Raw genomic sequence first — 25,736 nt, 5'->3', positions numbered from 1 at the left:
GCACATCGCATGCTCCAGCTCACCCACGTGGGAGGCAGAGAACACGAGAAACCCACATGGGCCCCCCATGTCCCCTTCCTTTCTCTGCTCTCAGGCCTGGAGCCCCCACCCCCTTCTCACCCGAGGGCAATGTCTCTGTCCAGAGCCCCAGCCCCACACCTGCTTCCTCAGCTGACAGCCGACAGCCTTCTTCCCTACCCTCACTCCAATACCTCAGGCATCCCAAGAGCCCTGTCCCTAGTCCCCTTCCTTCCGAGCCCCCCACGTCCTACCCATCAACCTCATGTTGCTCACAGCCTCAGGTGCCTGCTCCTCCATCCCAGCATGGGCCACTCTTTAAGGGCTGCCTGCTGCTGGCCACCCCCTTCCAGGTGCCTCATGGGCTTCAAGCTCAGCACCCTCTACCACAAACACCTGCTGCCCTGGGACCTGGGACCTCCCCTGCCTGCTCCACAGCCTTTGAGGGCCTGCCTTGGCAGTACTGACCACTGCTTGGCAAAAACCCCTCTCACTTCCACCCATCTTCCTACCCCATTCTCCCAGCGCCTGGCCTGGAGAGGGCCCCGTTAGTGAATGACCATGTGAGGGAGTTCATTTCTAATAAAAACCTTTGAGGAGGCCCTCCTTGCACTGGAGGTCTCACCTCCTGGGAAGATCAGCACCCACCTACCCATCCACCCACCCACTCACCCATCCACTTATCCATCCACCCACCCACCGACCTCTCCCATCCATCTACCCATCCATCCACCTATTCATCTACCCATCCATCCATCTACCCCAACCTCTCCCATCCATCCATCTACCCCAACCTCTCCCATCCATCCATCTACCCCAACCTCTCCCATCCATCTACCCATCCATCCACCTATTCATCTACCCATCCATCCATCTACCCCAACCTCTCCCATCCATCCATCTACCCCAACCTCTCCCATCCATCCATCTACCCCAACCTCTCCCATCCATCTACCCATCCATCCACCTATTCATCTACCCATCCATCCATCTACCCACAACCTTTCCCATCCATCCGCCTATTCATCTACCCATCCATCCATCTACCCCAACCTCTCCCATCCATCTACCCATCCATCCATCTACCCCAACCTCTCCCATCCACCTATTCATCTACCCATCCATCCATCTACCCACCCATCTACCCATCCATCCACCTATTCATCTACCCATCCATCCATCTACCCCAACCTCTCCCATCCGTCTACCCATCCATCCATCTACCCCAACCTCTCCCATCCACCTATTCATCTACCCATCCATCCATCTACCCCAAACTCTCCCATCCACCTATTCATCTACCCATCCATCCATCTACCCCAACCTCTCCCATCCGTCTACCCATCCATCCATCTACCCCAACCTCTCCCATCCACCTATTCATCTACCCATCCATCCATCTACCCCAAACTCTCCCATCCACCTATTCATCTACCCATCCATCCATCTACCCCAACCTCTCCCATCCACCTATTCATCTACCCATCCATCCATCTACCCCAAACTCTCCCATCCATCTACCCCCAACCTTTCCCATCCATCCACCTATTCATCTACCCATCCATCCATCTACCCCAACCTCTCCCATCCGTCTACCCATCCATCCATCTACCCCAACCTCTCCCATCCATCTACCCACCCATCTACCCATCCATCCATCTACCCCAACTTCTCCCATCATCCATCCACCTATTCATCTACCCACCCATCCACTCACCCACTCACCCACCCACCCACCAACCAACCTCTCCCATCCATCTACCTATTGATCTACCTACCCATCTACCAATCCATTCACCACCCACCAACCTTTCCATCCATCCTTCCATCCACCCACCCATTCATCCATCCACTTATTCATCCATGCACCAATCAACCTGTTTATCTGTCCATCCATCCATCCATCCACCCACCTACCTACTCATCCAGCCATCCACCCATCCAGCAACCTATCCATCTACCCACTTACCCACCCACCCTCCTGTCCATCCATCCATCCATCCATCCAGCCAGCCATCTGCCCCATCATCTATCCACTCAAGAAGGGAGCTCCCAGCCTGGTCCCTGCCCTTGGGTGCTCTCATTCAAGAAAAGGCACCCAGTGGATTTACTCTGAATGGACTGCTCACCTGGCGATCTCCGCAATCTCTGCCGTCTGCACGATGAAACCATAAGGGTCAGGCTCCTCCTCATCGTCGTCTGTGTCCTGGGAGCCAGGAGCCCGGGAACAGACCCGGGTGGAGCTGCCAGCCCTCGGGGTCTGAGTGGCTGTTGAGGTATGGGAGCGTGTGTGTTTGGGGGAGCCGTACTCCTCCTCGGAGGTGGACGTGTAATCCGAACCCTGCTGCCGGCGACGTGTGTCTTGGTGAGTGAATTGGTTTCAAAAGCAAGGAAGAACACAACAAAGCAGCACTCAGCACCCTGCAGTGGTCCCAGGGTCCCTCCGGGTGAGGGCTCAGCACCGCGCAGCTGGGCAGCACTGAGGCTGGGGCCCCCACCCAGCAGCCCTTCACTAAAGCCCCAACAGCTGCTGAGCTCCGGGGGCCACAAGCACCCACCAGCCCAGGGCACATGCAGGAAAGGCGGCCTGGGGCTCAGAGGCCAGTGGCTGTGTCCCGGGAACAGTCTGTACTGGACTGGGTGGGAAACCCCTCACAGGTGGCAGAAAAGCAGTACCTGGTAGACCCCAAACCAGAGTAAACCACCCCACCAGGACCTGCTACAGCTTGTGCTGGACCACGCAGGTGGGCGAGGAGCAGTTGGAGCCTGAGCAAGGCCACTACCACCCTCCCTGCTGCCTGCTTGAGTGGAGCCTGAGCAAGGCCACTGCAGCCCCTCCCTGCCACCTGCTCGAGTTTGTCAGACCCAACGCTTCAGGTTCGGCCCCTCCTGGGCAGAGTCCTGGCCTCCTCACCAGCCCCTGCTCTGAGTCTGGCAGCAGCTGTGCACCCTCACTGCAAGAGGAGATGCCAGCAAGTCGCAGGCTTGGGCAGCACATCACCAGGGCAGCACGTGGGGGAGGGACGGCAGGCTCTACCAAGCAGGGTGGCCCTCGGCCCTGCCCCACCCCTTCCTCCAGCGAACCCTGCCTCAGCCTCCAGCCATGTGCAGGGCCTGCTCAGTGCAGCCAGCAGTCGGGGCAGGGCCGCAGGAGGGTGCTGGGAGTCAGGGAGGAGGCTCTGCTGGGATCGTGGGTGGGTGGATGGGTGGGTGGGGGCACAGGGCAGAAGGCAGGAGCAGCAGCACCTTGGCCTCAAACCAATTCACTCGAAGGACAGCTCGGCTCCCCTGGCAGGTGGGGTAGGTCCCACCCTGCAGATGTGGACGTCGGGCCACCCCTGGTAGGTCAGCTCTGGCAGCCGCAGTGGCCTATTCCTGCTTATTGTGCCTACGGACCTGGGGGCGGGACGGGGCTCTGCTCACAGCCCTCCCTCCCTCCCTGGCTACCGGGCCTGCAGGCTCAGTAGGGTGTTAGAGCAGCTACCAGCAGAGGGCACAGGTGTACCCGGCCCTCTTCACTGAGTCATCGGGCTTTGGCAGACATCTGTGGGAGAGCCCTCCCCCAGGCCCCAGGCCCCAGGTCCATGGACAGATGTCATGGGGGCCCCACACTGCCAGGAGCCTGAGCCAGGAGTACGGGAAGAGTGGGTAGGGTCAGCCCGGGCTTTGGGGCCCTGAGGCCCACCCTGAGGGATGGAAGGCACCTCTCCATGCCACACGGTCAAGGTGTTCTGCCCACACCAGGGGAATGCCGGCCCTGCCCTCGGCCCACGCACGTGTGTGTGCATGCGTCTAGCAACCCACCCACCCTAGCTTTGGGAACAGAGGCTCCTCTCGTGCCAGGACCAGGGGCACACGGCCAGCACTCAGCTGGCATCCAGGATGCTGCAGACCCACTGGTGGCTCTGCCTTGGCCCTGGCCTTCCCTCCCACCCTGACACTCACTAGAGGTGTATCGGGCGCTGCCCGAGCGGGCCCTGCTGAAGGGCTGGCGGGGACCTGTGCTGCTGCCTGTGGTAGCAGCCTTCTTGGCGACAGCCCGTGCTTCGGCCATGGTGGGCTTGCGGCTGGCACAGCACAACTCCACGCTGCGGCCAGAGAAGCTGCTTCGGGCAGGGGCTGCCTCGGGGTCACTAGTCCCTGTGAAGGAGCCGGCCCGCTTCCGGGGCATGGCCAGGATGTCCAAGCGTGACAGCTTCTTGGCCTGCTCAGCAGCTGGCCGACACGCAGGCTCAGGGTTGCCCAGGGATCCCCGCTCACCGTCCGCAGCTTCAGTGTCTGAAGCATCCCCTAGCCGGGCCCGCCTCAGCCGGGAGGCCCGTGTGGGGCGAGGGGTGGACAGGCTGTTAGAGCGGGTCAAGGCCTGTGGCCCCTTCTGGGAGCTGGCTGAGCTGCGGTTCTGCTCCTCCCGGGCAGCCAGAGATGGCGGTGGGGCTGCTGGTTTCCGGCGAGACCCTAGCCGTCCTGCCCCGGTGGCCTCAGGGGTTTCATGGTTGGAGGCCGTCACATCTGAGTTGGGTGGGTGGGTGAGGACAGGGCCACGCTCCTCACTGGGCCAGTCCAGGGACCCTCGGGGCCTGTGGCCACGCCGTATGGCCGAGCGCCGCACCGGCTCCCCACAGCCTGTGTCCATTGGGCCGAGTGGGCGACGCTGCCTCTCCAAGGGCTGCTCATGGGCGGTGCCTCCTGGGTCCTGTGCAGTTGGTGGGGATGGCGACATCTCCTTCTGCGGCCGCAGGGCCTGGGGGGTGGTGGGGCTGGGCCCGCTCTTACCACTGCGCAGGCTGATTGTGCTGGCAGTGTCCACGTCCGAGTCCCCTGACAGGGCATCATCCGGCGGCCTCGGAGCACTGCCCCCCTCACACTCGGCATCCGCAGAATTGGAGAGCAGCCGGGCCTCCAGGGCCGCCAGGGCCGTCTCAGTCTCCTTCAAGATCAGGTGGGTGTCCTGGGAATGGAAGTCCATGCGTGCGGCCCGGGTAGCCGCCAGGTCCTGTAGAAGTGGGTGGCTGGGTATGTGGGGGGGCTTGCCAGGCGCTGGGGGACCACTGGCCGGCTCCTTAGTAAAGCTCTCTTGCCGGAGGAAGACAGGGGCAGGGCTGTCAGGCTCTGGGGACCGTCCAGGCCGCAGCTGGATGACCATTCTCCCGTTGGCACTCACATAGACACCGTCCCGTGCTGGGGGGCTGGGCTGGGCTGCCCGCCCTGGGCCCTCCCCATCCCCTTGAGCTACAAGTGGTTTCCTAGGTAACACAGCATCCCCATTCTGGTCCCCAATGAAGAAAGACGCTGGAGTTGGCTCCCCAGGGGCCCTTGGCGAGTGCCGGCCCCTGCTCCACGTGGACCCCTCCTGGGGGCTCCTGCGTCTGCTGTCCTGTGGTTCCACCCCCGGCTCAGGGCCTCGGCCCCCATCCGACCCACTGGCATCGCTGAGGCTGTCAGGGTCCAACTCCTCCTGGCCGAAGAGGCGGCTGGCCTGCTCGACGCCCGGCTCTGGTGGCCCAGGCCCACTCCTTCTGCTGCTCTCGGGGCCCACAGGGCTGTCGGCCCTCTCGCTGGGCAGCTGAGGGAGACGTCGCCGTGTGCGCGTAGGTAGGGCCCCCTCAGGCTCCCCGCCTCTATGTCCCAGGCCGTCTTCTGTGGAGCACAAAAGCAGCTGGTTAGAGGGCCGCTGGTCTGAAGGCCCTCCAGCACAGGAAGACGCAGCCTGTGTCCGTGGTCAGTGGCCTGGCCCCTGTTCCTGCCCAGCACTGGAGCCACTCACCTGTGAGGCCCGGGTCTGAGTAGCTGTCGGCCAGGCTGGCCCAGCGGGACACCCACTTCTGACCCCCAGGGGAGCCTGGCACTGGGAGGCCCTGTGGAGAGAAGGGTGGGAGTGTTTCCAGGCAAGCCCCACGATGAGGAGCAATGGGCACCAGAGCACGGGACAGGTGCCAGGGAACAGGAGGGGCACCAGGGAACAGGAGGGGCGCCAGGGAACAGAAGGGGTATACAGGGAGTAGGAGGGGTGCCCAGGGAGCAGGAGGGGTGCCCAGGGAGCAGGAGGGACGTCCAGGGCACAGGAGGGGCGTCAGGGCACAGGAGGGGAGTCCAAGGCACAGGAGGGGCATCCAGGGCACAGGAGGGGCTCCAGGGAACAGGAGAGGCGTCCAGGGAACAGGAGGGGCATCCGGGGAACAGGAGGGGCGCCAGAGCACAGGAGGGGCATCCAGGGAACAGGAGGGGTGCCAGGGAACAGGAGGGGCGTCCAGGGAACAGGAGGGGCGTCCAGGGAACAGGAGGGGCACCAGGGAACAGGAGGAGCGCCAGGGCACAGGAGGGGCATCCAGGGCACAGGAGGGGCACCAGAGCACAGGAGGGGCGCCAGAGCACAGGAGGGGCACCTGGGGCACAGGAGGGGCGCCTGGGGAACAGGAGGGGCGCCCGGGGAACACGAGGGATGTCCAGGGAACAGGAGGGGCGCTAGGGAACAGAAAGGATGTCCAGGGAACAGGAGGGGCGCCCGGGGAACAGGAGGGGCATCCGGGGAACAGGAGGGGCTCCAGGGAACAGGAGCGATGTCCAGGGAACAGGAGAGGCGTCCAGGAGAGGCATCCAGGGAACAGGAGGGGCATCCAGGCAGCCCCCAACAGCAGCCCCAGGCACGCACAGCACGAGTGAGCATGCCCCGGCAAAGGCAGCCAGGGGTCCAATCACCTCACCTGGACTTGCTGTGCCGTGACCCTGCCTGCCCAGCCCAGGCAGCCTCATGGAGCTCAGTTCCAGGATGGCAGGGCAGCCGTGGCCCTGTCCCGACCTTGGACCCCCGTCTGCCCAGGACCTCAAATCGACACTGGGCCTGACACCTGGCCCCGATCCCTTCTCATGGAAGCCCTTGCCCACGCTCCAGGTGAATGTGTCCCTCAGAGGAACGTCCAGTCTCGTCCCTTGAGGGGCCCCCTGACCACAGGCCCAGCCTGGACGCTGCCCTCTTCCTGCCCAGCCCCTCCTCGGGCTGGCTGTCTGGGCTTGTACCTGGTGCTCTGGCTGAGGGGCCGTACCCAGTGGCCGGGAGGCAAACTCCTGCAGCAGGGCCACCCGCTGGGCCATGCCCCCGTCACCAGACTCATCTCTGTCCCCTCTGATGACTGGGCGAAAGGTGGCCGAAGATGCCCTGGAGAGTTCAGGGGACTCCAACACCCCAAAGACCTGCCAAGAGGAAATGGTCCCAGGCATGGAGGGTCAGAAAAGCCCACCTCCCACCCTCCACTGACCGGCCACCCCCAGGCCACCGGGAGAACAGGGACGTGGTTGGGCAGAGTGGCTGGTGGCCAGGATGTGCAGCTTGGATGTCAGTGGGGCATGCTGGATGGGATACAGACCCATCCGGTGGTGCCCTGTGAAGGCGAGGGGCGGGGCTGTGGGCAGCACACCAGGCTCCCTCCTGCCTGGCTGGGCCGGAGCAGGACAACGTCCGCGCCAGCATCACCTCCCCACTCCTTCTTCCCCACGAGGGCTCTCGCTGGCCGTACCTGGTCGATCATCTTCCGAGCCTCCTCCACCTCCGTATCCTGCGCCTCGGTCTCAATGGTGTACGTCCCTGCGTCACTGAGGCTGTCATCCTCCTCCTGTTTCCGTGCCTTGGTCAGCTGGGGGTCAGCGGGGGCAGGCGGTGGGGTCGGGGGGCCAACGGGGCTGGCCCCATGGGGTGTCAGGGGAGTGGGCAGCATAGGAGGAAGCTTCTCAGGGCTGGGCCGGGCAGCCGGGGAGCTCTCCCGCAGACACTGCGCCATGAAGTCCTGGGCTAGGCGAGAGCGGCGTCCCACGCTGCCAACGGGGCGGGCAGGGGTCCGGGAGGCGGATGAGGGGCTGCCCAGCCGCTCTTCTGTCTTCTCCCGCTTGAGCGAGCCAGCCCTCTGTGGCCCCGAGCTTCGGCCCCCCGCCTGGACTGGGGCTGGGACACCGGGGCGGTCCCTGTCGGCCGTTGTGGGGCCACGGCGCTTGTCGGCCTTGGGGTCCCCGGACAGGGTGTGCGTGAAGGACTGTGAGCGCTTCTTTCGGGGCGTGTCCTCGTCGAAGAACTCGATGACAAACGCCTGCTGGTTATGCAGGAGTTCCTGGGGGTCCCGCTTGATCTGCCTCTGCAACCGCACCTGCTCCCCACCGGCCTCCAAGGGCACCCCGGCTGCTGAGGCCGCCTTGGCCAGGGGGTCCTCTGAGTCGCTCTGTGTGCCGTCCTCATGCTTGTGGCCTGGGGAGACAGGGAGCCCCTATGTCGGGCTGACAGAAAGGAAACAGCAGAGGGTCTCAGGCAGCCTCATGCCCCATGCCTGGAAGTTGGCAGAGCAGCCCAGCCCCCAGGGCCCCCAACATGGGATGGAGACGTGCAACAGGAAGGCGCTCGAGGGCCGGACCCTGATCAGGCGGTGGCTCCTAAGTACTTAACTGAAAGACAGAATTCACCTCAGCTGAGCAGCCCCTCAGCATGGCAGGCATGCAGACCCAGCCAACACCCAGTCCCCTGCCTATCCTGGGACTGGCACGGCCGTCCACTGGGCACTCACCCTTCAGGGTGCGGGTGTGGATAGGCAAGTCGCTCTTGGTGCTGTGGCGGTCGTCCCCAGGGCCGGCCCGGTGCAGCAGGCTCGGGTCATTCTGCACCAGCCAGTCGGCCACCTTGGTCTCGGCAGACACCATCTCGGCAGGTGCAGCCTCCCGGCCTGGGCGCCGCTGGCGCAGCGAGAACTTGGTGATGTGGTCCTTGATCTTCACCTTGCCCGGGCTGCAGTCATCGAACTCAATGGTGAAGGAGGCGTGGCTCTGCACCACGGGCGCCGCCCCGCCCCCACCCGCCTCCGAATCCTTCGTGGGCATCTCGTGTGCCGGCACCTCAGGGGACCGAGATGGCTGCGGGGTCTCCTTCGTGGGGATCTCGAAGTAGCTGGGCTCCCGTCGGAAGGAACAGCCCTGAGGCTCAACAGGGGCGCGGAAGCCGTCGAGCTCCCCCTCCTGCTGCACCGGCCCCTTGGGACGTTCTGGAGTGGGAAGATGTCCTCAGACTGGGCCTCGGGGCAGCCAGCTGCCACCATCCTCCTCAGCCGTGACCATCCACTCCACCCAAAAAGGGGAGAGAGGCCCCATGTCCCCTGGAGTTGGCTCCTCAAGCCCAGGCCGTCCCCTTCACACACTACCCTCTGGGAGCCCTTGGGGTCTCACCAGCCTAGCCCCAGGACCAACCTGGGTAGGGCTCTCCCTGGCGCTGGGTGTCAGGCAGCGTGCCAGCATCGTCCTCACCCCACCAGGAGGGCTGCCCGTACAGGGGTGTGCGGTAAGAAGCTGCCTCTGTGGAGGGAGTGAGAGTTCAGACTCAGTGTTGCTGGGGCTCCCAAGGGGAAAGGCAGAGAACTGGCACCCCAGGAGAGGCTGGACTCTGGGGCAGGCCCCAGCATCACCTCCCAGCTCGGCCCTGTGGCAGCCCAGGGCCCTGCCTCTGTGGAGAATGTTGACTATCTTGAGTCCCGGGGTTGCTCAGTGGCCCCTCCCTGCCTGGCCCCTCCTCCCCCAGACTGACGTGCTCAGAGGCTCATCCCCTGGGGCAGGTGGGGGAGCCCAGCAGCCTCATACTGGGGCAGCAAATCTCTGCAGCCCTGCCCCAGCCTTCTGACCTCAGTGCTTATCCAACAGAGGGCAAGAGGCCAGAGGAGCCCACACCTGGGGCCAGCCACCTCCAACGCTTGGTAAATGGTTCAGGCCACAAATGGGTGGCCCTGGGGTGGGCGGCACCCGCAGTCTCCATGGTCCCTGCGGCATTTTAGCTTGTTTGCCTTATTGACTAGAAGTGAAACTGTGTATTTCAGATGGAATCTGACTTCTGACCCACTGAGAGGCCGCAGCCCGCCCTTCCTGAGGGCAGTGGTGAGCAGAAGCAGCATTCAGTGCCCTCAGGTCAGGGCGCTGGCCCTCATGCCCACAGTCTCCTTCCTGGGCCCCCACCCACACTCTCTCCACCCTTGCTGGAGCCCAGTGGGCCTCTGCGTCACAGTCCCCAGCTGCTTACACTGCTGGACAGCCAGAAGGTCTGAGGCCAGTCACCTGTCAGAAGCCAGGTGCGCACTGTGCTGGAGATGCAGGGACCCCGAGACGTGTCACACATGCCTTACCCCTACCTGGGGACTCACTCTTGACCCAGGATCACACCCAGGGGCTGCTGAGGCAGGGGCATCTGTTACCAGGCAGTCCCCCATCTGCTGCTGGCCCTGAGCCCCTCCTCGGCCCCTAAAATGTGCTGCCCCTGCTCTGAAACAGCCAAGGAGCCAGGCTGCCCAGCTGGCTGCACCCGTCATGACCTCTGGGACAGCTCTGCACTGGCTGTCACCAGCTGCACGTGCTTCACAGCCTGAACGCTGACAGGTGCTCTGGGGAGCTCAGATGGCTTTCTGGAAAGCTTTGGTCCCCAGCCGGCTTCCATTCTGGGAGAACCTGTATCCCGACCCGACGCCGGCAGCTGCGTGGCTGCACAACGTGGATGTGTGGGTGATGATGGGAACACGGCAGACATGGGGCCAAAGCTGGGGGCAGCTGGGTGATCCTTCCTGGATCAAGGTGGGAGCAGGGAGCCTGATCCCTGGATACACCCCTGTCTAACCAGAACTCAAGTCATACACTGGGGCCTCAGGCTTGGACACCACCCCCCGCCACCCCCCACCGACCGCTCCACACTCGACCAGGCGCTTTCTCACTCTCAGCTCCACACCCTCCCCTGTGCCCACCAGACCTGGGCAGCAGCTGCCTTCCTCCCAGACTTCCACCCACCCGCTGTACCGACTGTAAAGGCACAAACCAGGTCTCACTGGACACCACCAACCCCTGAGCCCTGCTGGCTCTGTCGTCTGCAGAACTGAGGCCAAGTGCCTGATATTAGGGAGCATAGCTGCATACCCCAACACCTGCCTCTCACCACTGGGGACACAGGGTGCCCAGCTGGTGGCCCAAGGGGTACAGGCACGCACAGGTAGGTGTGCACAGGGGTGAGCCATGCGGGTGTGCATGGGTAGGTGTGTGTACAACAGTGAGAGTATGGGCAGGTGGGGACAGGGGTGAGGGCTGCAAAGGGAGGTGAGTGCAGTGGGTGAGGGTGTGGGTGTTCACGGGCATGTGTGGCACGGGTGAGGGTGCATGGAGGCAGGTGCAGGGCAGAGGGCCTGGCAGTGGCCCTGTGTGCTCATCCTATCCGCACTGCCTGGGCCTACCTGTTCCTGGTCTCCGGTCCCCCTTCTCCGGCCTGGGGTTCGAGGCTTCGCAGTACGGTGTGTGCTCTGGCAGTGCCTCGCTCCTCTTGGGCGCCGAGCCCTTGACGCTGACCTGCAGCTGGCTGGTGTACTTCTCGTGCTGTGGGCAGGCCAGATGGGGCAAGGGACGGGGCCCAGCTATCATCCATCCATCCAGAGGTCCCAGGTATGACTTTGCATGTCACAAGCTCTCCCCTCCCGGCCCCAAAAGAGCAAACGAAGCCTGAGCCTGCCTGGGTCACACAGCTTGGGGTTCAGCTCAAGCCTGAGGTGGGGCAGCGTCCAGAGGAAGCAGGGGCTTGCTTGGGTGGGGCAGGGCACAACAGGCCGAGGTCCTCAGAATGGGGGCCCTGGGGTGGCTCCCTTGGGCCCTGCCTCTGGCAGGCTTGTGCTGCTCAGAGACCATCCGAGGAATAGGCTAAGCACCTGGCAACACAGGGCTACTGGGGAGCTCTGATCAGGACCCTGAATCTGTGCTCCACGACTCACACATAAACAATCGAGGGAAAGGAGACGCCCCTCCCACCCGGGACCCTCACGCCCGCACAGGGGCCCCGGCCATGTGTGTCCCAGCACACAGGGGAAAGGACACTCAAGGACAGCCGTCCCTGAAGGATGCCGTCATCAGTCGTCAACACCCCTCCTTCCTGCCTGTGGCCACCCCCATGGCAGCCTCATCAATATGCTGGGGGCAGTTTTTACCTCCCGAGGGGCTCCAAGAGGGCACCTGGCCGGGGTGGGCAGCGTGGGAGGAGAGCGGAGAGACTGACAGGAACTCGGGGGGCCCCAGCCGTGTAGTGTGAAACCCTTACAAACCCTCAGTCTCAGACCTTCATGTTTCAGCCTGGGAGACCTCAGATCCCCTCACCCTGAGAAGCAACAAATCCTCTCAGCCTGAAGTGACCCCAAATCCCACCACCTTGAAGGACTTCAAATCTGCTAACCCGGAGGGACTTAATCCCCTCAGCATGAGACCCCAAAGCACCTCAGCTTCAGAGAACTCAAATCCCTTCACTCAGAGGAACGCCAAATCCTCTACCACGTAGATCCTCAAATCCCCTGAGCCCAAGGAGCCCTAACCATCTCACTCACAGAGAAAGCAGACCTCCCCAGCCTCAGAGACCCTAAACACTGTCTAGTAGAGACCCTTAATCCCTTCAGCTTCAAAGACTCCAAATAACTCTAATGTCAGAGAATCTAAAGCCTCTTATGAGACCCCAAAACTCCTTAACCTGAGAGATACCCCCAAAAAGATGCTGGGGGGTTCAGGGGCTCTATACCCTCCTGGCCTTCTGAATGGGGCCCCCTGCTCCCAGGTAGGCTCCTGCCCCTGCCTCAGCCCCGCTGCACCCTCCTGCAGGGTGAGCCCCGTGGCCTCCGTGGCTCTGGCCACCCAGCACACTCAACAAGTCGCTTGTTCTGTCAGCCAGAACTGAACCTGCCAGCGCCCAACGCTGCGGCTCAGAAAGTCTAGGAGCTCCGGCAGGCTGACCATGCAGTGTGCCTCCTCCCAGGCCCCTCCCAGAGACCCAATCCTGCTGCATCCACAACAGTGGTGCCCACGCCCCAGTGCCCCTGCCATCTTGTCACTGCAGTAGGCTGGGGGTAATGACTACCTTCCCACCTGCCAGACTGGACCATCTGGCAGGGCAGGAGAGGCTGGCCTGACTCATGGTGCCCACGAGGCCTGGAGAATGTTTGCTGAGGAGATGGAAGTGGGAGCATGGAGGGGAGGATGGGGTGGCTGAGCCCTCATGGGGAGGATGACCCCGGGCGTGGCCAGCACTGACCTTGAGCGCCTCCTCCGGGACTCGGTGCTGCACCCGCTCCAGCACATACATGTTGGAATGTGGATGCTCATTAAGGCGAACACAGAGCAGAAGAGCCAGGAGCCTGCGCTGAAGTCCACACCCAGCAACAGGTGCACCAGCTCAAGGGCCCACTGAGGCAGGCGGGGGTGGGGGGGGCTTCGTCCCAGGGAGGCACAGCCATGCCCACATGTGCTCAACAGTCCCAAGGTCGGGCCGGGACTCGGGGTCTCAGGGAGTGGTCACCAGTTCACCGGGCCCCATGTGACCTCAGGCCGGGTGGGTAAGTAGCAGGTGCCCATGGCCTGGGCACCCACTGGGGTCAGGCTGCAGGGACTAGCATCCCTTGGGGTGAACAATCAGCAGGTGGAGCGCAGCCCTAGGGTCATCCTCCATGCTCTGTAACCCCGCGGGCCCAGCAGTGACAGCTCTACTGCTGGAGTAACAGGGTGACTGTGGCCCTGGGGACGGAGAAGCCCAGGAGGAGGAGGCTGGGGGCAGGATATCGTATCCGAAGCGGATGACATCATTGAGCTTCAGCGTGACGTACTTCTGGTCCGGGATTCGCATGTCATTCACAAACGTCTGCAGGGAAAACAGGTGGCAGCAGGGTGGAGCTGAGCAGGTAGGCGGCTGCGGGTGGGGCGATGGGGGGCACCAACTCTCTGGAGCCCACGGATAGCGGTGGCCTGTGCAGCACTGTCCCAGGCACCAGCAGCACAGGTGCCCAGCCCCGAGTTGACAGCTGCTGACCAGGGGCGCTCAGGCACCGGGGCCCACCCAGCACTGCAGGGACCCGGAACCCTCTGGAAGAGAGCCCTTTGAGTGTCTTTGTGAAGCAGACTCCTCTAAGAGGTGCTTCCTCTTACCCACACAGCCTCATGCTGGCCTCAGCCCCAACTCCAACCCCACAATATGCTTAGGCCTGCCCTGTGGTGGCCCTTGGCCAGGGGTCAGGCCTCAGCGGGTCTGACACCCCCCTCCAGGCTGCCCGCAGGCAGGGGTGTCGATGTGCCAATCTCAGAGGTAGCTGGGAGGCAGCTGTGTGGGCATCACAGGCCTGAGAGGTAGCCAGCCATGGGGGGCCCAGGAGCACTGACCTGGCCAGCAGCCCTGGGGACCCTCTCAAAGCCCATGTGGGTGACGCAGCCCACACAGGCAGAGGAGTGGCCACTTGCTGTGCAGCCATTCAGGGGCAGCTGCTTTATCAGACAAGCATGCTGCAGGAGGAGGGAGCTCGGGACAGAACCCAGCAGCCTGAGCACCCTTGAAGGGCTGCTGAGGGGCTGCTGAGAGGCCGCTAGGGCCCCCCAGCTCAGGACTGCAGAGTGTAGTGAAGATGGAGTGTCCTAGGGCAAGTGGGAGTCCACCAAGCTCAGTAAGAGACAGGGACCTTGGGGACAGACACGCACCCCCAGAGGGGCCTCCATCCTTCATGCCCGCTTCTACTCTACACCCTGTTCCCTTCTAGTTACCTTCCTGCCCCTGCCACTCCCAATTCACAGAAGAAAGGATCACATGCCCGCCAGATTGGGTACCCAAGCACAGATCCTTCCATCTCAGGGTCCCCATTCCCTAGCCCAGTGCTTCCCTCCCCATCTGAAGGGTCCCTTCTCCCTGTAAGCACAGTCTGACTGTTGGGGGTCCTGAGTCCCTGCCAGGGGAAGCCTTCTGAGGAGGCCTGGGGCTTCTGCAGTTGGGGATGGGGCCAGAGCTCGGAGAGGGGCCAGATCTGGGGAAGGGCCCAGGGCTGAGAGGGAGGGACCAGGGCTGAGAGGAAAGGGCGAGGGCTGGGGGAGAGCCCAGGGCTGAGAGGGAGAGCCCAGGGCTGGGGGAGAGCCCAGGGCTGAGAGGGAGGGCCCAGGGTTGAGAGGGAGGGGCCAGGGCTGAGAAGGAGGGGCCAAGGCTGAAGGATATGGCTGCTAAAAGGCCAGGCCAGGGCCTCTGGCACTCACCCCATTGAGGCTGCCCAGGTCCTTCACCCAGTGCTCGTCCCTGTCCTGGTCATAGTTGATGACGGCATGTTGCTTGTCCACACTGCGGGACTGGGGAGACACACAGCTGGCCCTCAGGTGCTCCATGGGAGGAGATGACACCCAGGAGGCAGAGGCACCCCTGCCCCATCCCCTGCCCTTAGCACAACACCAGCAGTAGCCACCAGGCCTCCCACCAGAGTGTATACTCACCCTGCCTCCAGACCAGGACTTGGCAAGATGCCAGGGCCACATCCCCCACCCTCTGCTGCCACCCCATGACCGCCCTCCCCAGTGCTGCTCCTGGCTGGACCGTGGGAGTGGTGGGAGCCCTCTGGTCATCTGGCACACACTGTTCCCTCCCAAGGTCAGGTGGTGGCAGTCAGGCTGGCAGTGAGGGGGCTGTCTCAGGGAGCCCTCCCCCACTCCTGGCCCAGCCACACAGGGACATGCACAACTCTCAGTCAGCATCCACACCCTTGGTGGGTCCACCCCGAGTGCTGTGAACCCTTTCCAGGCCACCAGTCCACCCAGGACCACGCCCTGAGGACAGGTGCCCCAGTGCCCTCACAAGGTCAACCCCAGTTGTCCAATTGTAGGCCACAGCGAAGCCCCCCTCGCTGACCCACTGGGGCATAGGGGGACACTTTCCACTTGCTCAAGTGCTGTGAGCATGGCCACTGCCCACCCGGCCCGCCGCTCCACCTTTCTTGCCTCAAACCTGAGAGCCACAGGCCCTGGGGTCCAGCCCCGAGAAAGGCCAGCAGAATCAGCTGACCCAGGGAAGCCACTGAGTCCTGCCCCAGACAGTGTATGCCCCTCACCACCACCTAGGGACCATCAAGGCAGTGTACCCACAAGACACCAGGCCAGCTTCCACAGGCAGCAATGGGCTTGAAGGAAGTCCCCAGCCCTGGGACAGGACGGCCCACAATCCACATGACTAGGACCTGGACGTCCCACCTGGGTGCCAGCATGGCTTTTCAGTCTCCCAGGTGAGAGCCCGGGCCCCTTAGGCTGGTCACTCTCAGCCTGCTGTGTGCAGGCCACCCCAGCAGCTGGGCATCACTGCCCCGCAACTGGGCACCATCCTGCAATGCTGGTGTGGGGCCTCCTCCAGCAACCCTGACAAGGGCGAGAAGCACTCAGGGCAGGGCCTCCTTCCTTACTCAGAAGGGAGTACGCACAGCAGGGGTGGTGAGGGACATGGGCTCAACGGCACAGCTTGGCTGAGACCTCCGCAGAGGTGCCAAGGCAGGGAAGCTGCAGCTGGGTGGGGCTCATGGTGGCTGTGAGGGGAGCCTGTGGCATAAGTGCAGAGGCAGGAACAAAAGGCCTCAGCCTATTTCCATATAAATGACGAAGAAGAAACTAGAAACAAAACTAGTAGTTACCAGTTATTCATATGTGATCCTAGTTATTCACAGCTGATCGTAACTCTTTTACTAACGCCTCTCAGGTGGGAAGTGTGAAGCTGGGGTGACACTGTGAAATGAATGACCCTAAGGCAAGATGCTCTAAGCCCTCTGTCACGCCCACCCGCATAAGGGCTGCTGGAGGGCGCCTAGGCTGTGTGGCTGCGCCAGCACTGGGAAAGCGCCCGCTGTTTAGCCAGCCAGGGAAGACGTCCAAAATAGCTGAGACGGCTCCTTCCCGAGGAGTTAGGAGAAAACTCCGCTTCTCCAAGCTCTTGTGGTGGGCCTGATGGCTGTCAGGGAGGCCCACAGACATCGGGGCCTTAACTGTCTCGATGTGATGCTGTGCTTCAGTGGTCACGTTCCATGTCCACTCTCTTGTTCTGCTTCTGCACCCGGTTCCTTTTTTCTTAGAAAAGATCATCAGTAACAGTAACATAAATCTTCATATTTTAGTTCTTTCTTGATAAGTATGGAAAAGGGGCTGATGCATTATGCTCCTTACCTTACCTCAAGTGCCAGAAATCCCTGAGCCCCTGCCTGAATGACAGGTGATGTACTTAACCCTATCACTGCCATGCCCTATCTACCCCGCCCCCAGATTTGCAACTCAATAAAAGTGAGAGCATCCGGGCACTGGGGGTCACTGCAGGTCTCCCGGGCCCCTGGGCCCAAACTCTGTTTCTCCATCTCTGTGTCTTGTGTCTTTTATTTCTACAATTTCTCATCTCCGCACCAGCAGGGAGCAGCTCACAGAACTCTGTAGAGCTGGAACCTATATCTGGCACGCAACGTGGCAGTGGGCACTGAGAGCCAGCCTCACACCAGTGCCACTGCCACCCAGGAGTGGGCACTCAGAAGCCCAGGGTGCCTGGCTCAAGCCACAGTGGTGGTACTGCAGTGGAGGGTGGGGGTGGGGACTGAGGTGGAGGGTGGGGGTGGGGACTGCGGTGGAGGGTGGGGGTGGGGACTGAGGTGGAGGGTGGGGGTGGGGACTGGGGGGGTGGGGGTGGGGACTGCAGTGGAGGATGGGGATGGGGATGGGGACTGAGGGGGAGGGTGGGGGTGGGGACTGCAGTGGAGGATGGGGATGGGGATGGGGACTGAGGGGGAGGGTGGGGGTGGGGACTGCAGTGGAGGGTGGGGGTGGGGACTGAGGTGGAGGGTGGGGGTGGGGACTGCGGTGGAGGGTGGGGGTGGGGACTGGTGGAGGATGGGGTGGGGGTGGGGACTGAGGTGGAGGACGGGGGTGGGGACTGCAGTGGAGGGTGAGGGGTTGGGCAGGATCCACACATCATCCTGTCAGGACCCTAAGTCCCCCCAGGAAGTGGGCAGGAGTGCCAGGGCGGTTTAAAGGGGAAAGCAGGGTCCTGGGTGCAGCTATCCCTGAGCTTCCTGCCTGGACGCAGCCCACGCTTTCCCAGGAACCAGGGGAGCTGCTCCACCTGCACCACATGCCTCCCTGGGAAGGTGGATCCTGGTGGGACTCCTGGTGCCAGCTCACTTGCTAGCCAAAGCCACAGGTCTCTGGTAGAATGGGTCTGACCTTGACAGACAAATTAGCTGGGCACAGTGGTAGGTGCCTACTCGGGAGGCTGAGGCAGGAGACCTGCTTGAACCTGGGAGGGAGAGGTTGCAGTGAGCCCAGATCGCACCACTGTACTCTAGTCTGGGCAACAGAGCAAGACTCCGTCTCAAAACAAAAGCAGACAGCCTCATGGCTCCTGGCCACCCCAGCAGCAGTCTCTGCCGGAGGGGTTGGGGGAGGATCCTGGCCAGGGGAGGGTGAGGCCAGATATCACCTCCTCCATTAGACTTCCCACCAAGCACTGAAGGCCCCAGACACAGGCCACCCCCAGCACTCACCTATCACCTCCTCCAAGAAGCCTGTCCTGAGAACTCCTCCCCAGCTCTCTAGGATGGCTGCTGGAGACACCCCTAAGGGAGTCCTGCCTGAGTCTGCAGCCTGGAAGCTGGGAGGTGTGGAGCTCCCTGCCCTGAGGGTGCAGCCTGGAAGCTGGAGGCGTGGTGCTCCCTTGGGGGTTGGGGCTCACCTCTTCCTGCACCCTGTTCTGTGCACAGGCCAGCAGCCCCACCTCAGCCCGCCAGACAGGTGGGTTTCACTGGGCCGGAGGGACCTGCTGCTGTCTCACAGAAAGGGTGTGCCAGGCCCGGGCTGGGGGCTAGGCCCCTCCCCGCCAGCATGAGACCTCCCCAGGGGACGGGGTCCGCAAGGGGCATAAAGGAGGGAGCTACTGCCCATCCCCTGGAAAGAGGCCGAGGTGGCTGGGGGCAGGTGGTTTGGATGCCATCTCTCTGCTGAGGGGTGAGGACCCCCTGCAAGGGTTTCTAGCCTGGATACCTCCCTGCTGCTCCTAGTCTCAGACACCCTGGGCCTCGGGACCTCCTCCTGGACACACCTCTGTGCACCTTCCAGGCCCTTGGAGCCCCACCCACCCCAGGCCTTCCCTGGAGGGCTCACCCACCAAGCCCCTCCCACCACAGGCTCCAGCAAGGCCTGCAAAATCCATGGGTTTGGAGTGTCTTCCTTCCTCTCGGCAGCCCTCGGTCAGCCTCCATCTCCACAGCCTCGTTTCCCACAGGCCCTGAGGCCTCTCCTAAACAAACCTTCTTACCCCTCCCAGGCCACGGTCAAGCTTCAGCCAGATGACTCCGCCAGCTCTGGGCACACCACGTCCCTGCCCAGGCCTGGGTCTCACCTTTAGTCTAGGGCCCCCTCCCCTCCCCGCACCCACCTTCCTCACCCCACCCAGCCCCCGCCAGCTTCAGGCTCCCTGGCCTCAGCAGAGGGTCCCCCCAGAGGACCTCCTTAACACCCAGAGCCCAGCCGCCCTGCCCAACCCCAGGCAGACCCTTTACCCCCAACCAGGGCTTTCTCACCAGACCTGCCGAGCCCCTCCCCAGACTGCTGGAAGCACTGGAGATGCATGGGGAGCCCCTTCCAGAAACTCCCCTCTCGGGCTCCAGCACTCTAAGCCAGAAGCAGCCCCTTACTTGGCCAAGCCTCCAGCCACCCACGAGGGGTGGCCCCCAACCCAGGACTCAAGACCAGGGCCTGTGGAACAACAGCCAGGCAAACACAGATGTGTGACATGGCCGGAAGACGCTCCAGACCCACGGATTTTGGGGCATGTGTCTAGTAATTTGTACTCACTTTGAAATGGAATAAAGATGTTTCCAAAGTTCACATCTGACACCCAGCTGTGCCGAGTGGCAGGGGCAGCAGCCAGGGCTCTGGGCACAAACTCCTGCCACTCACTGAGTTCCCCATGGGCAGCCCTAGGCACCCACAGCAGACTGGCCCAACGTGCTGTGCACAGAGGCCCGGGCCTGCTCGGGCTGTGGTCTCTGGGTCAGGATGCAAGAGTGCAAATCCCGGCTGTCACACACTCCCACAGAGGATACTTCCCCACAGACCCGCAGCACACACACCCACGTGACACACACGCACACACACAGGCATGTGCACAGATGTGTGCACCTACAGACACACACATGCACACTTACACATGCACACACCCCTCCACACCCTCTACCACAGCCTCAGCCACCACGGGAGTGACAGCCACAGCAGCAAGTCCTGCCCGGGCCCACGTTCCTGCATCGTTTAACGCCTGTTTGCTGGGCACCAGCTCTGTGCCAGGTTTGCACTGAGAACAAGGACACTGTAAGGAACAAAGGCAGGGCCCTGGAGAGTGTGGCCCATGGGACAGCACAGGCCTGGCAGCTCTGCGCAAAGCACAACTCCTCACCCCTCTGCCCGCTGCAGTCCAAGCTACTGCCCCTCTTGCTGAGTGAAAGCCCCGGCCACGGGGCTGCCGGCTCTGCTGGTCTCCCGTCCGAGTCCTGACCACACAGCCCAGCTCTGTCCTCTGTCTTCCCACAGCCTCCCCATCCCCCTGGCCCCAAGGGCCTCAGAACAACGGAGCAGGTGTCTGCTAACCGCTCAGTCCCCAGTACCACCTTCTTCACACAGGACTGGACCCCGGACACCCTGCCGGCCCCTCTCTGTAGTGGATGCCAAAGGAGGGCAGGGTCCCTGCTTGGCACCCTGCCCAGTGGAAAGATGTGGCACTGAAAGCAAGGACTGTGGACAGAGTGTGGAGGTTCCGGGACTGGAAGGTGGGTGTGAGCCTGATCCGGAGAGCCAGGGCAGGTGTGGGGAGAAAGGCTGGCTGCAATGGAGGCCTGCGCTCCTGTCTGTGCGTGGGGTGTGGAAGGGCTGGCACTGGGCAGAGGGCAGGGGACCCTGGCTGGGGCCCAGGTGGAAGGGACGGAGCGTGGCAGGTTTGGTTCCGTCCGAGCTTGGGATGCCTCCGAGAGGCCGCAGCGCAGCAGCTGTCCAGGAGGAGGTTGGAAGCTGAGGACAGGGCAGGCTCCAGGCAGTATGTGGATGATCTGAGCAGAGGTGGACAGGGCCTTGGGGGAGCAGCAGTGTTTGGAAAAGGCCACTGAGGCCCCCAGGCATGAGCCGAGAGGCTGGGGGTTCTGACACAGCTGCCAAGGGAGTTGCTGCAGGGATGGATGGTTGGTGCAAACATCCTGAGGTGGGGGCAACACAGGGGCCCAGGGGCCAGACGTGAGGCTATGGGGTGGGAGTGAGAAGCTTCTAGGGCAGCTGCACAGGGAGTGAGTGAGGGTGACAGAGGCCGCAGGGGGCAGGGGTGGGCAGGCAGGAGGCTGCTGCAGAAGCACCGGGAGGCGGCCAGCCTTCCCACACTCGCCATACCTGAGCCTCAGTTTCCCCACAGATGCATCTTACAATGGCCACACCACCCATGACAGTGAGGGTTAGAAATGCAGGCCTGCCCAGGACAGCAGCGGCCACCAAATAAAGCTGGGAAGCCCCCAATGCTCCCGACCTGCTCAGGGCACTACTGACAGGTGCAGACTCAGAACCGGGACCCCAAACTCACCCTGAGCACCCTGCTCCCGGCACCTTTTCTCACCCCAGGGAGAAGCAGGCAGAGCAGGCCTGGTACAGGGGAGGGCAGGAAGACCACCCACACCAGTCCCCTGCCTGAGGGCTGGTTCTGGCTTCTTCCAGGGGCCCCAAAGTGCTGCCTCCTGTGAGAAGCCCTCCTGGCCACCCTAGGTAGAGCAGCGTGGCCGTCACTGATGCCACCCCTGCACATGGACCATGGGAGCCACCAGCCACATCCGGCAGTGGGCCCTATGAGGCGGTGGGCACAGCCTGCGGCCTCCTGCCTGTCTTTGGATGGCCTGAGAACTAAGAACGACCTTCACACTTTTAGATGATTGAAAATCATCAAAGGACTATTGCCTGACACATGAAAATGACGAGAAATTGATACTTCAACTTCTGTCAATGAAGAGCAGGTACTGCCGCGCCGGCCTCAGCTGCTCACGCACGCTCCCTGGCCGCCCCTCACCACGGCCACAGGGCTGGGCTGCAGTGGACACTTCGTGGCCCGCAAAACCTAAAATCTTTACCAGGCCCTTGGTAGAAAACATTTGCTGACTGCTGCCCCAGACACCGACTCTCTCCAGCTACCAAAAGCGTGAAGAAAAGAGAAAAAGGGGAGAGAATGCTCCAGATTAAAGAGCTTCAGAGCCGGAACAACCAACGGCAAGGTGGGAGACCTGCGGGATCCAGGCTCAAGGGAGTCAGAGGACGTCACCTGGGATGTCAGGACTCAGCCCGTCGCGCGGCTGAGTGATGTGGAAAGGACAGGAAGGTACTGCTCACAGTTCTGAGGGATGTCAGGACTCAGCCCGTCGCGTGGCTGAGTGATGTGGAAAGGACAGGAAGGGACTGCTCACAGTTCCGAGCGTGGCTGAGTGATGTGGAAAGGACAGGAAGGGACTGCTCACAGTTCTGAGGGATGTCAGGACTCAGCCCGTCGCGTGGCTGAGTGATATGGAAAGGACAGGAAGGAACTGCTCACAGTTCTGAAGGCTGGAAGCCCAAGCTCAAGGCACCAGCCAATCTGGTGTCTGGAGAGGGCCCTCTCTCTGCTTCAAGGAGCAGAAGGGGTGAGTCCGCTTCCTCCAGCCTTTTTTTAAGGGCCCTGATCCCATTCCCAAGGGCAAAGCCTCACGCCCTGGTCACCTCCCAAAGGCCCCATCTCTTGAAGCTACTATGCTGGGAATGAAGCTTTGACCTCCGAATTGCAGCGGATACAAACATTCCTACCGAAGCAGGGCACATGCAGCAATACTGGGTGGGGCTGCCCTAGGCAGAGGCAGACAAACACTGCCTGCCCCAGGGAATGTGCACGTGGCCAGGACCCCTCGCCACAGCCCGAGGCCTGCCCACCTCATCAGAGCCTGGCACAGTCTGGGTGCCTGTGGCAGCAGCACGCGGCATCAGGAAGCAAGGCCCGAGCGAGGTAATGGGACCCCGGTGGGCAAAGCGGCTCCCTGCACCTGCAGGCCCTCGGCTAGACTGGACAGTGCCATCCACCTGGGTCAGGGGCCCACGTGCCATGCTTGGGGTAAGCCAGGACAGGGAGCCCAACTTGTTCACAGGGACGCAGGGTACAGGAAGGACCTCAGGCCGGCCAGCATGGACCTATGAGGTCAGCTCATCACCCTGCTCTTTGTTCTCAAACAGCCAGATCGAAAACCCCCACGAAGCCAAACTCAGACCTCAAACCCGGGCCAGAGAAACTTCCAATTGCCAGTACAGGTGCCCGGCAGGCTCTCATGCCCTGAGAAGAGCCCCTTCATGCCTGGGGACCATCAAAACACACCAGCCTTCATCCGGGTGCAGCTGGGACCAAGATATTGGGACCCCCGCTCAGGCGGCACTCACAGCGCAGGTGGGGCTCCCAGACAACAGGGTATAGACATACTGGCTTCCAGCACCTCGAAAAGCCGAGGCCTCAGCTCCCTCTCTGCACAAGGGTGCCAACTCACGCTTCTAGGGACCCCAGTGACTTTGAGAACCTGACAAAAGCCTGAGCACCCTCCTGTCAGAGACAGGGATATGAACAGGGCAGGGACCCGAGCCTGTGAGCACACCCCCGCCCCTGCTCACACCCACAGAACCCACGGTACAGCCAGGGCCCAGGTCAAGAGACCCGGCCCAGGCTGCATGGTGGCCTCCTGGCCAGGGTGGCCTGCAGCAAGGAGAGTGGGCACCTTCCTGGCCCCTAGAGGGACGGGACTGTCCAGCCCCTACCCTCCTGGCCCCAAGTGCCCCCTGCGAACCTGCAGCATGAGCTCACACTCCTCACGCCCCACGAAGATGAGCTCTCGAGGGAGACGGTGGCGGGCGCCGCTGCTGCTCACCAGGAACCAGGACGTGGCGCTCATCTTGGTGCTGGCTGGCCCTGGGGAAGAGGGGCTTGTTAGAGTGGGACGCCCTGGGGAAGAGGGGCTTGTTAGAGTGGGACGCCCTGGACACATTCAAGGCCCAGCCCACATCCTGCCCCTCTGGAGAAGCTGGGCTCCAGCCTCGCCAGGCCAGCCCCCCTTCCCGGGGATGATCCTGAGTCCCAATGCCAGGCCTTTGCCCTTGTGACTGGCCTTCCCCATCACGTCCATCCCCGGCTAAGACTCCCTGGTCCTCCCTTATCCTCCAGGCCCCAGCACACCCAATCTCTTCTGTCTTCCAGGTGTCAGGGGTTGAAGTTCATGGGGACACTGGCTGCACTGCCTGTATGTGACCCTACCTCCATGTGACCCACCAGGAACAGCTCATGGGCAGGACCCAGCGTGGTCCATCAGGGTCCCCATGATGCCAGGTCCACAGTACCAGACTGACCCCAGCACACACACTGAACCAGAGGACCCACTCCCCACAGCAGGACAGTCTGAGACTGAGCCCCAGACAGGGCCTGGGGTGACAGGCAGCAGGGACAGAACTGGAGACAGGGGCCCTGAGTCATCAATATGTCCACCACTGAGAGGAGGCCAAACGTCCCTTGGTGGCCACGGTGTGAGGGCAGCATCAGGCAACCCCTTCAGTGCCTGAGAAGGAGGTAAGCTTTGGTGGTCTGAGGGGCTGGTGTGTCAGGGGCTAGTAGCAGGGAGCCCTGTAGCAGTCTGGGGTTAAGAGGGGGACAGCCTGAGTAATGTCACCCTGAGACCCAACCCTGGACAGCCAGGGGCCTATACACCGCCAACATGCACCCTGCACACTGGGGCACGCAAGCACACATGTCCTGGGCACCCCACCCCGCTGAACGGCACCGACAGCCCACGAAGCACATCCTGGGTGCTGCTATGAGCTAGGTGGCCTGAGCTGAGCCAGCTGTGACCAAAACACAGAGTCCCAGAATCCTGGCGCTCCCTTCAGCAAGGGCAGGGACAGAGAACAGAAATGGCTCATGAGAAGGTACAAAGAGGGGCACAGGGAACACAGAGGCAGGGCGGGGAGGGGGCTGGCGGGGAGGGGGCTCACTGGGAGGCAGCATCCGGGCGGAAGTGAGCGCACGAAGGGACTGTGTCCCAGGAAGAGCGAACAGCTGGTGCCACCAGGGCGGAGGGATGGAGGGCCTCGCATTCCCCTGGGAGTCCTGTGGCTGGTCCTAGAGGCAGATGGAGCCCCTAAAGAGCCCAGCGCCAGCTCCCTCACTGCAGGGCCCAGCACAGAAAGAAAATGTGCCCTTGTTCAAAAACCATGAGGAGGGGAGCTGAGCAAGACTCCAAGTGCGGGGTCCGAGCAAGGGCTCATGGGGGTGTCCAGGTCACACACCTGTGAGGCCAGCCCCAGAGCCCCTGAGTGGGCTCATCAGTAAAGAGATGACAGTGGCTGGGCCCAGGGGAGCAGAGGAGAAGGGGAGGCTGCCGGGCTGAGTGTGTCCTGAGGGCAGGGGCAAGGCCACAACCGCGTGAGGGTGCCAGGCAGAAGAGTGAGTCACTCTCATCATCTCAGGCAGCCTTGGCCCTGCCCTGGAGGTGGGCCCTGTCCCTGCTTTGCCCAGTGCCCACACCCAACATCTTCAGCTTTGAGGCTCTTCACCAGATCTCAGCTCCCTTCAGTGAACAGCAGGGAAAACCAACACCCAGCTCCAGCCAGTGTGAACGCCCAAGGGACCGCGCAGCCCATGGTGAACCCCCACTTTGGGCAGGCAGCTGGGAAGATGTAGAAAAATCCTCACCAGGAGAAGACAGCTCCAGGCAGCCAGGACCTTCTCACCCTGGGGGCCCTGCCCTTCCTAAACCAGGAACCCAGGCAGCAGCCAGCCAGGCAGGCCCTAGGCAAGGGGTGGGGCTCTGATGCTCCTGCCGCCCCAGACAGTGGAGCCCCCAGGAGGCCTCTAC

The 25,736-nt window shown here is 62.5% G+C and overlaps 1 protein-coding gene across 2 annotated transcripts in view; it reads right to left on the bottom strand.

Annotated features, from left to right (window-relative positions):
* CEP170B (centrosomal protein 170B) overlaps positions 1-25,736 on the bottom strand; it is a 31,654-nt gene that overhangs the window by 4,742 nt on the left and 1,176 nt on the right. Inside the window, exons 2-13 of one of the 2 annotated variants that reach the window (XM_035261701.3) lie at positions 23,679-23,800; positions 15,049-15,138; positions 13,600-13,678; positions 13,076-13,134; positions 11,247-11,385; positions 9,235-9,339; positions 8,562-9,032; positions 7,530-8,248; positions 7,033-7,206; positions 5,783-5,873; positions 3,964-5,655; positions 2,148-2,379 (exon numbers count right to left, since the gene is read on the bottom strand). In XM_035261701.3, coding sequence (XP_035117592.3) covers positions 2,148-2,379; positions 3,964-5,655; positions 5,783-5,873; positions 7,033-7,206; positions 7,530-8,248; positions 8,562-9,032; positions 9,235-9,339; positions 11,247-11,385; positions 13,076-13,134; positions 13,600-13,678; positions 15,049-15,138; positions 23,679-23,783 — 3,956 coding nt within the window. In that variant the 5' untranslated portion in view covers positions 23,784-23,800. The remainder of the gene's footprint in view (positions 1-2,147; positions 2,380-3,963; positions 5,656-5,782; positions 5,874-7,032; positions 7,207-7,529; positions 8,249-8,561; positions 9,033-9,234; positions 9,340-11,246; positions 11,386-13,075; positions 13,135-13,599; positions 13,679-15,048; positions 15,139-23,678; positions 23,801-25,736) is intronic. The other variant, XM_035261702.3, reaches the window with a different exon arrangement.

This window comes from Callithrix jacchus, chromosome 8 (assembly GCF_049354715.1).
Source record: "Callithrix jacchus isolate 240 chromosome 8, calJac240_pri, whole genome shotgun sequence".
Classification (NCBI taxonomy): Eukaryota; Metazoa; Chordata; class Mammalia; order Primates; family Cebidae; genus Callithrix; species Callithrix jacchus.
This window is presented reverse-complemented; position numbering and strand designations above follow the sequence as displayed.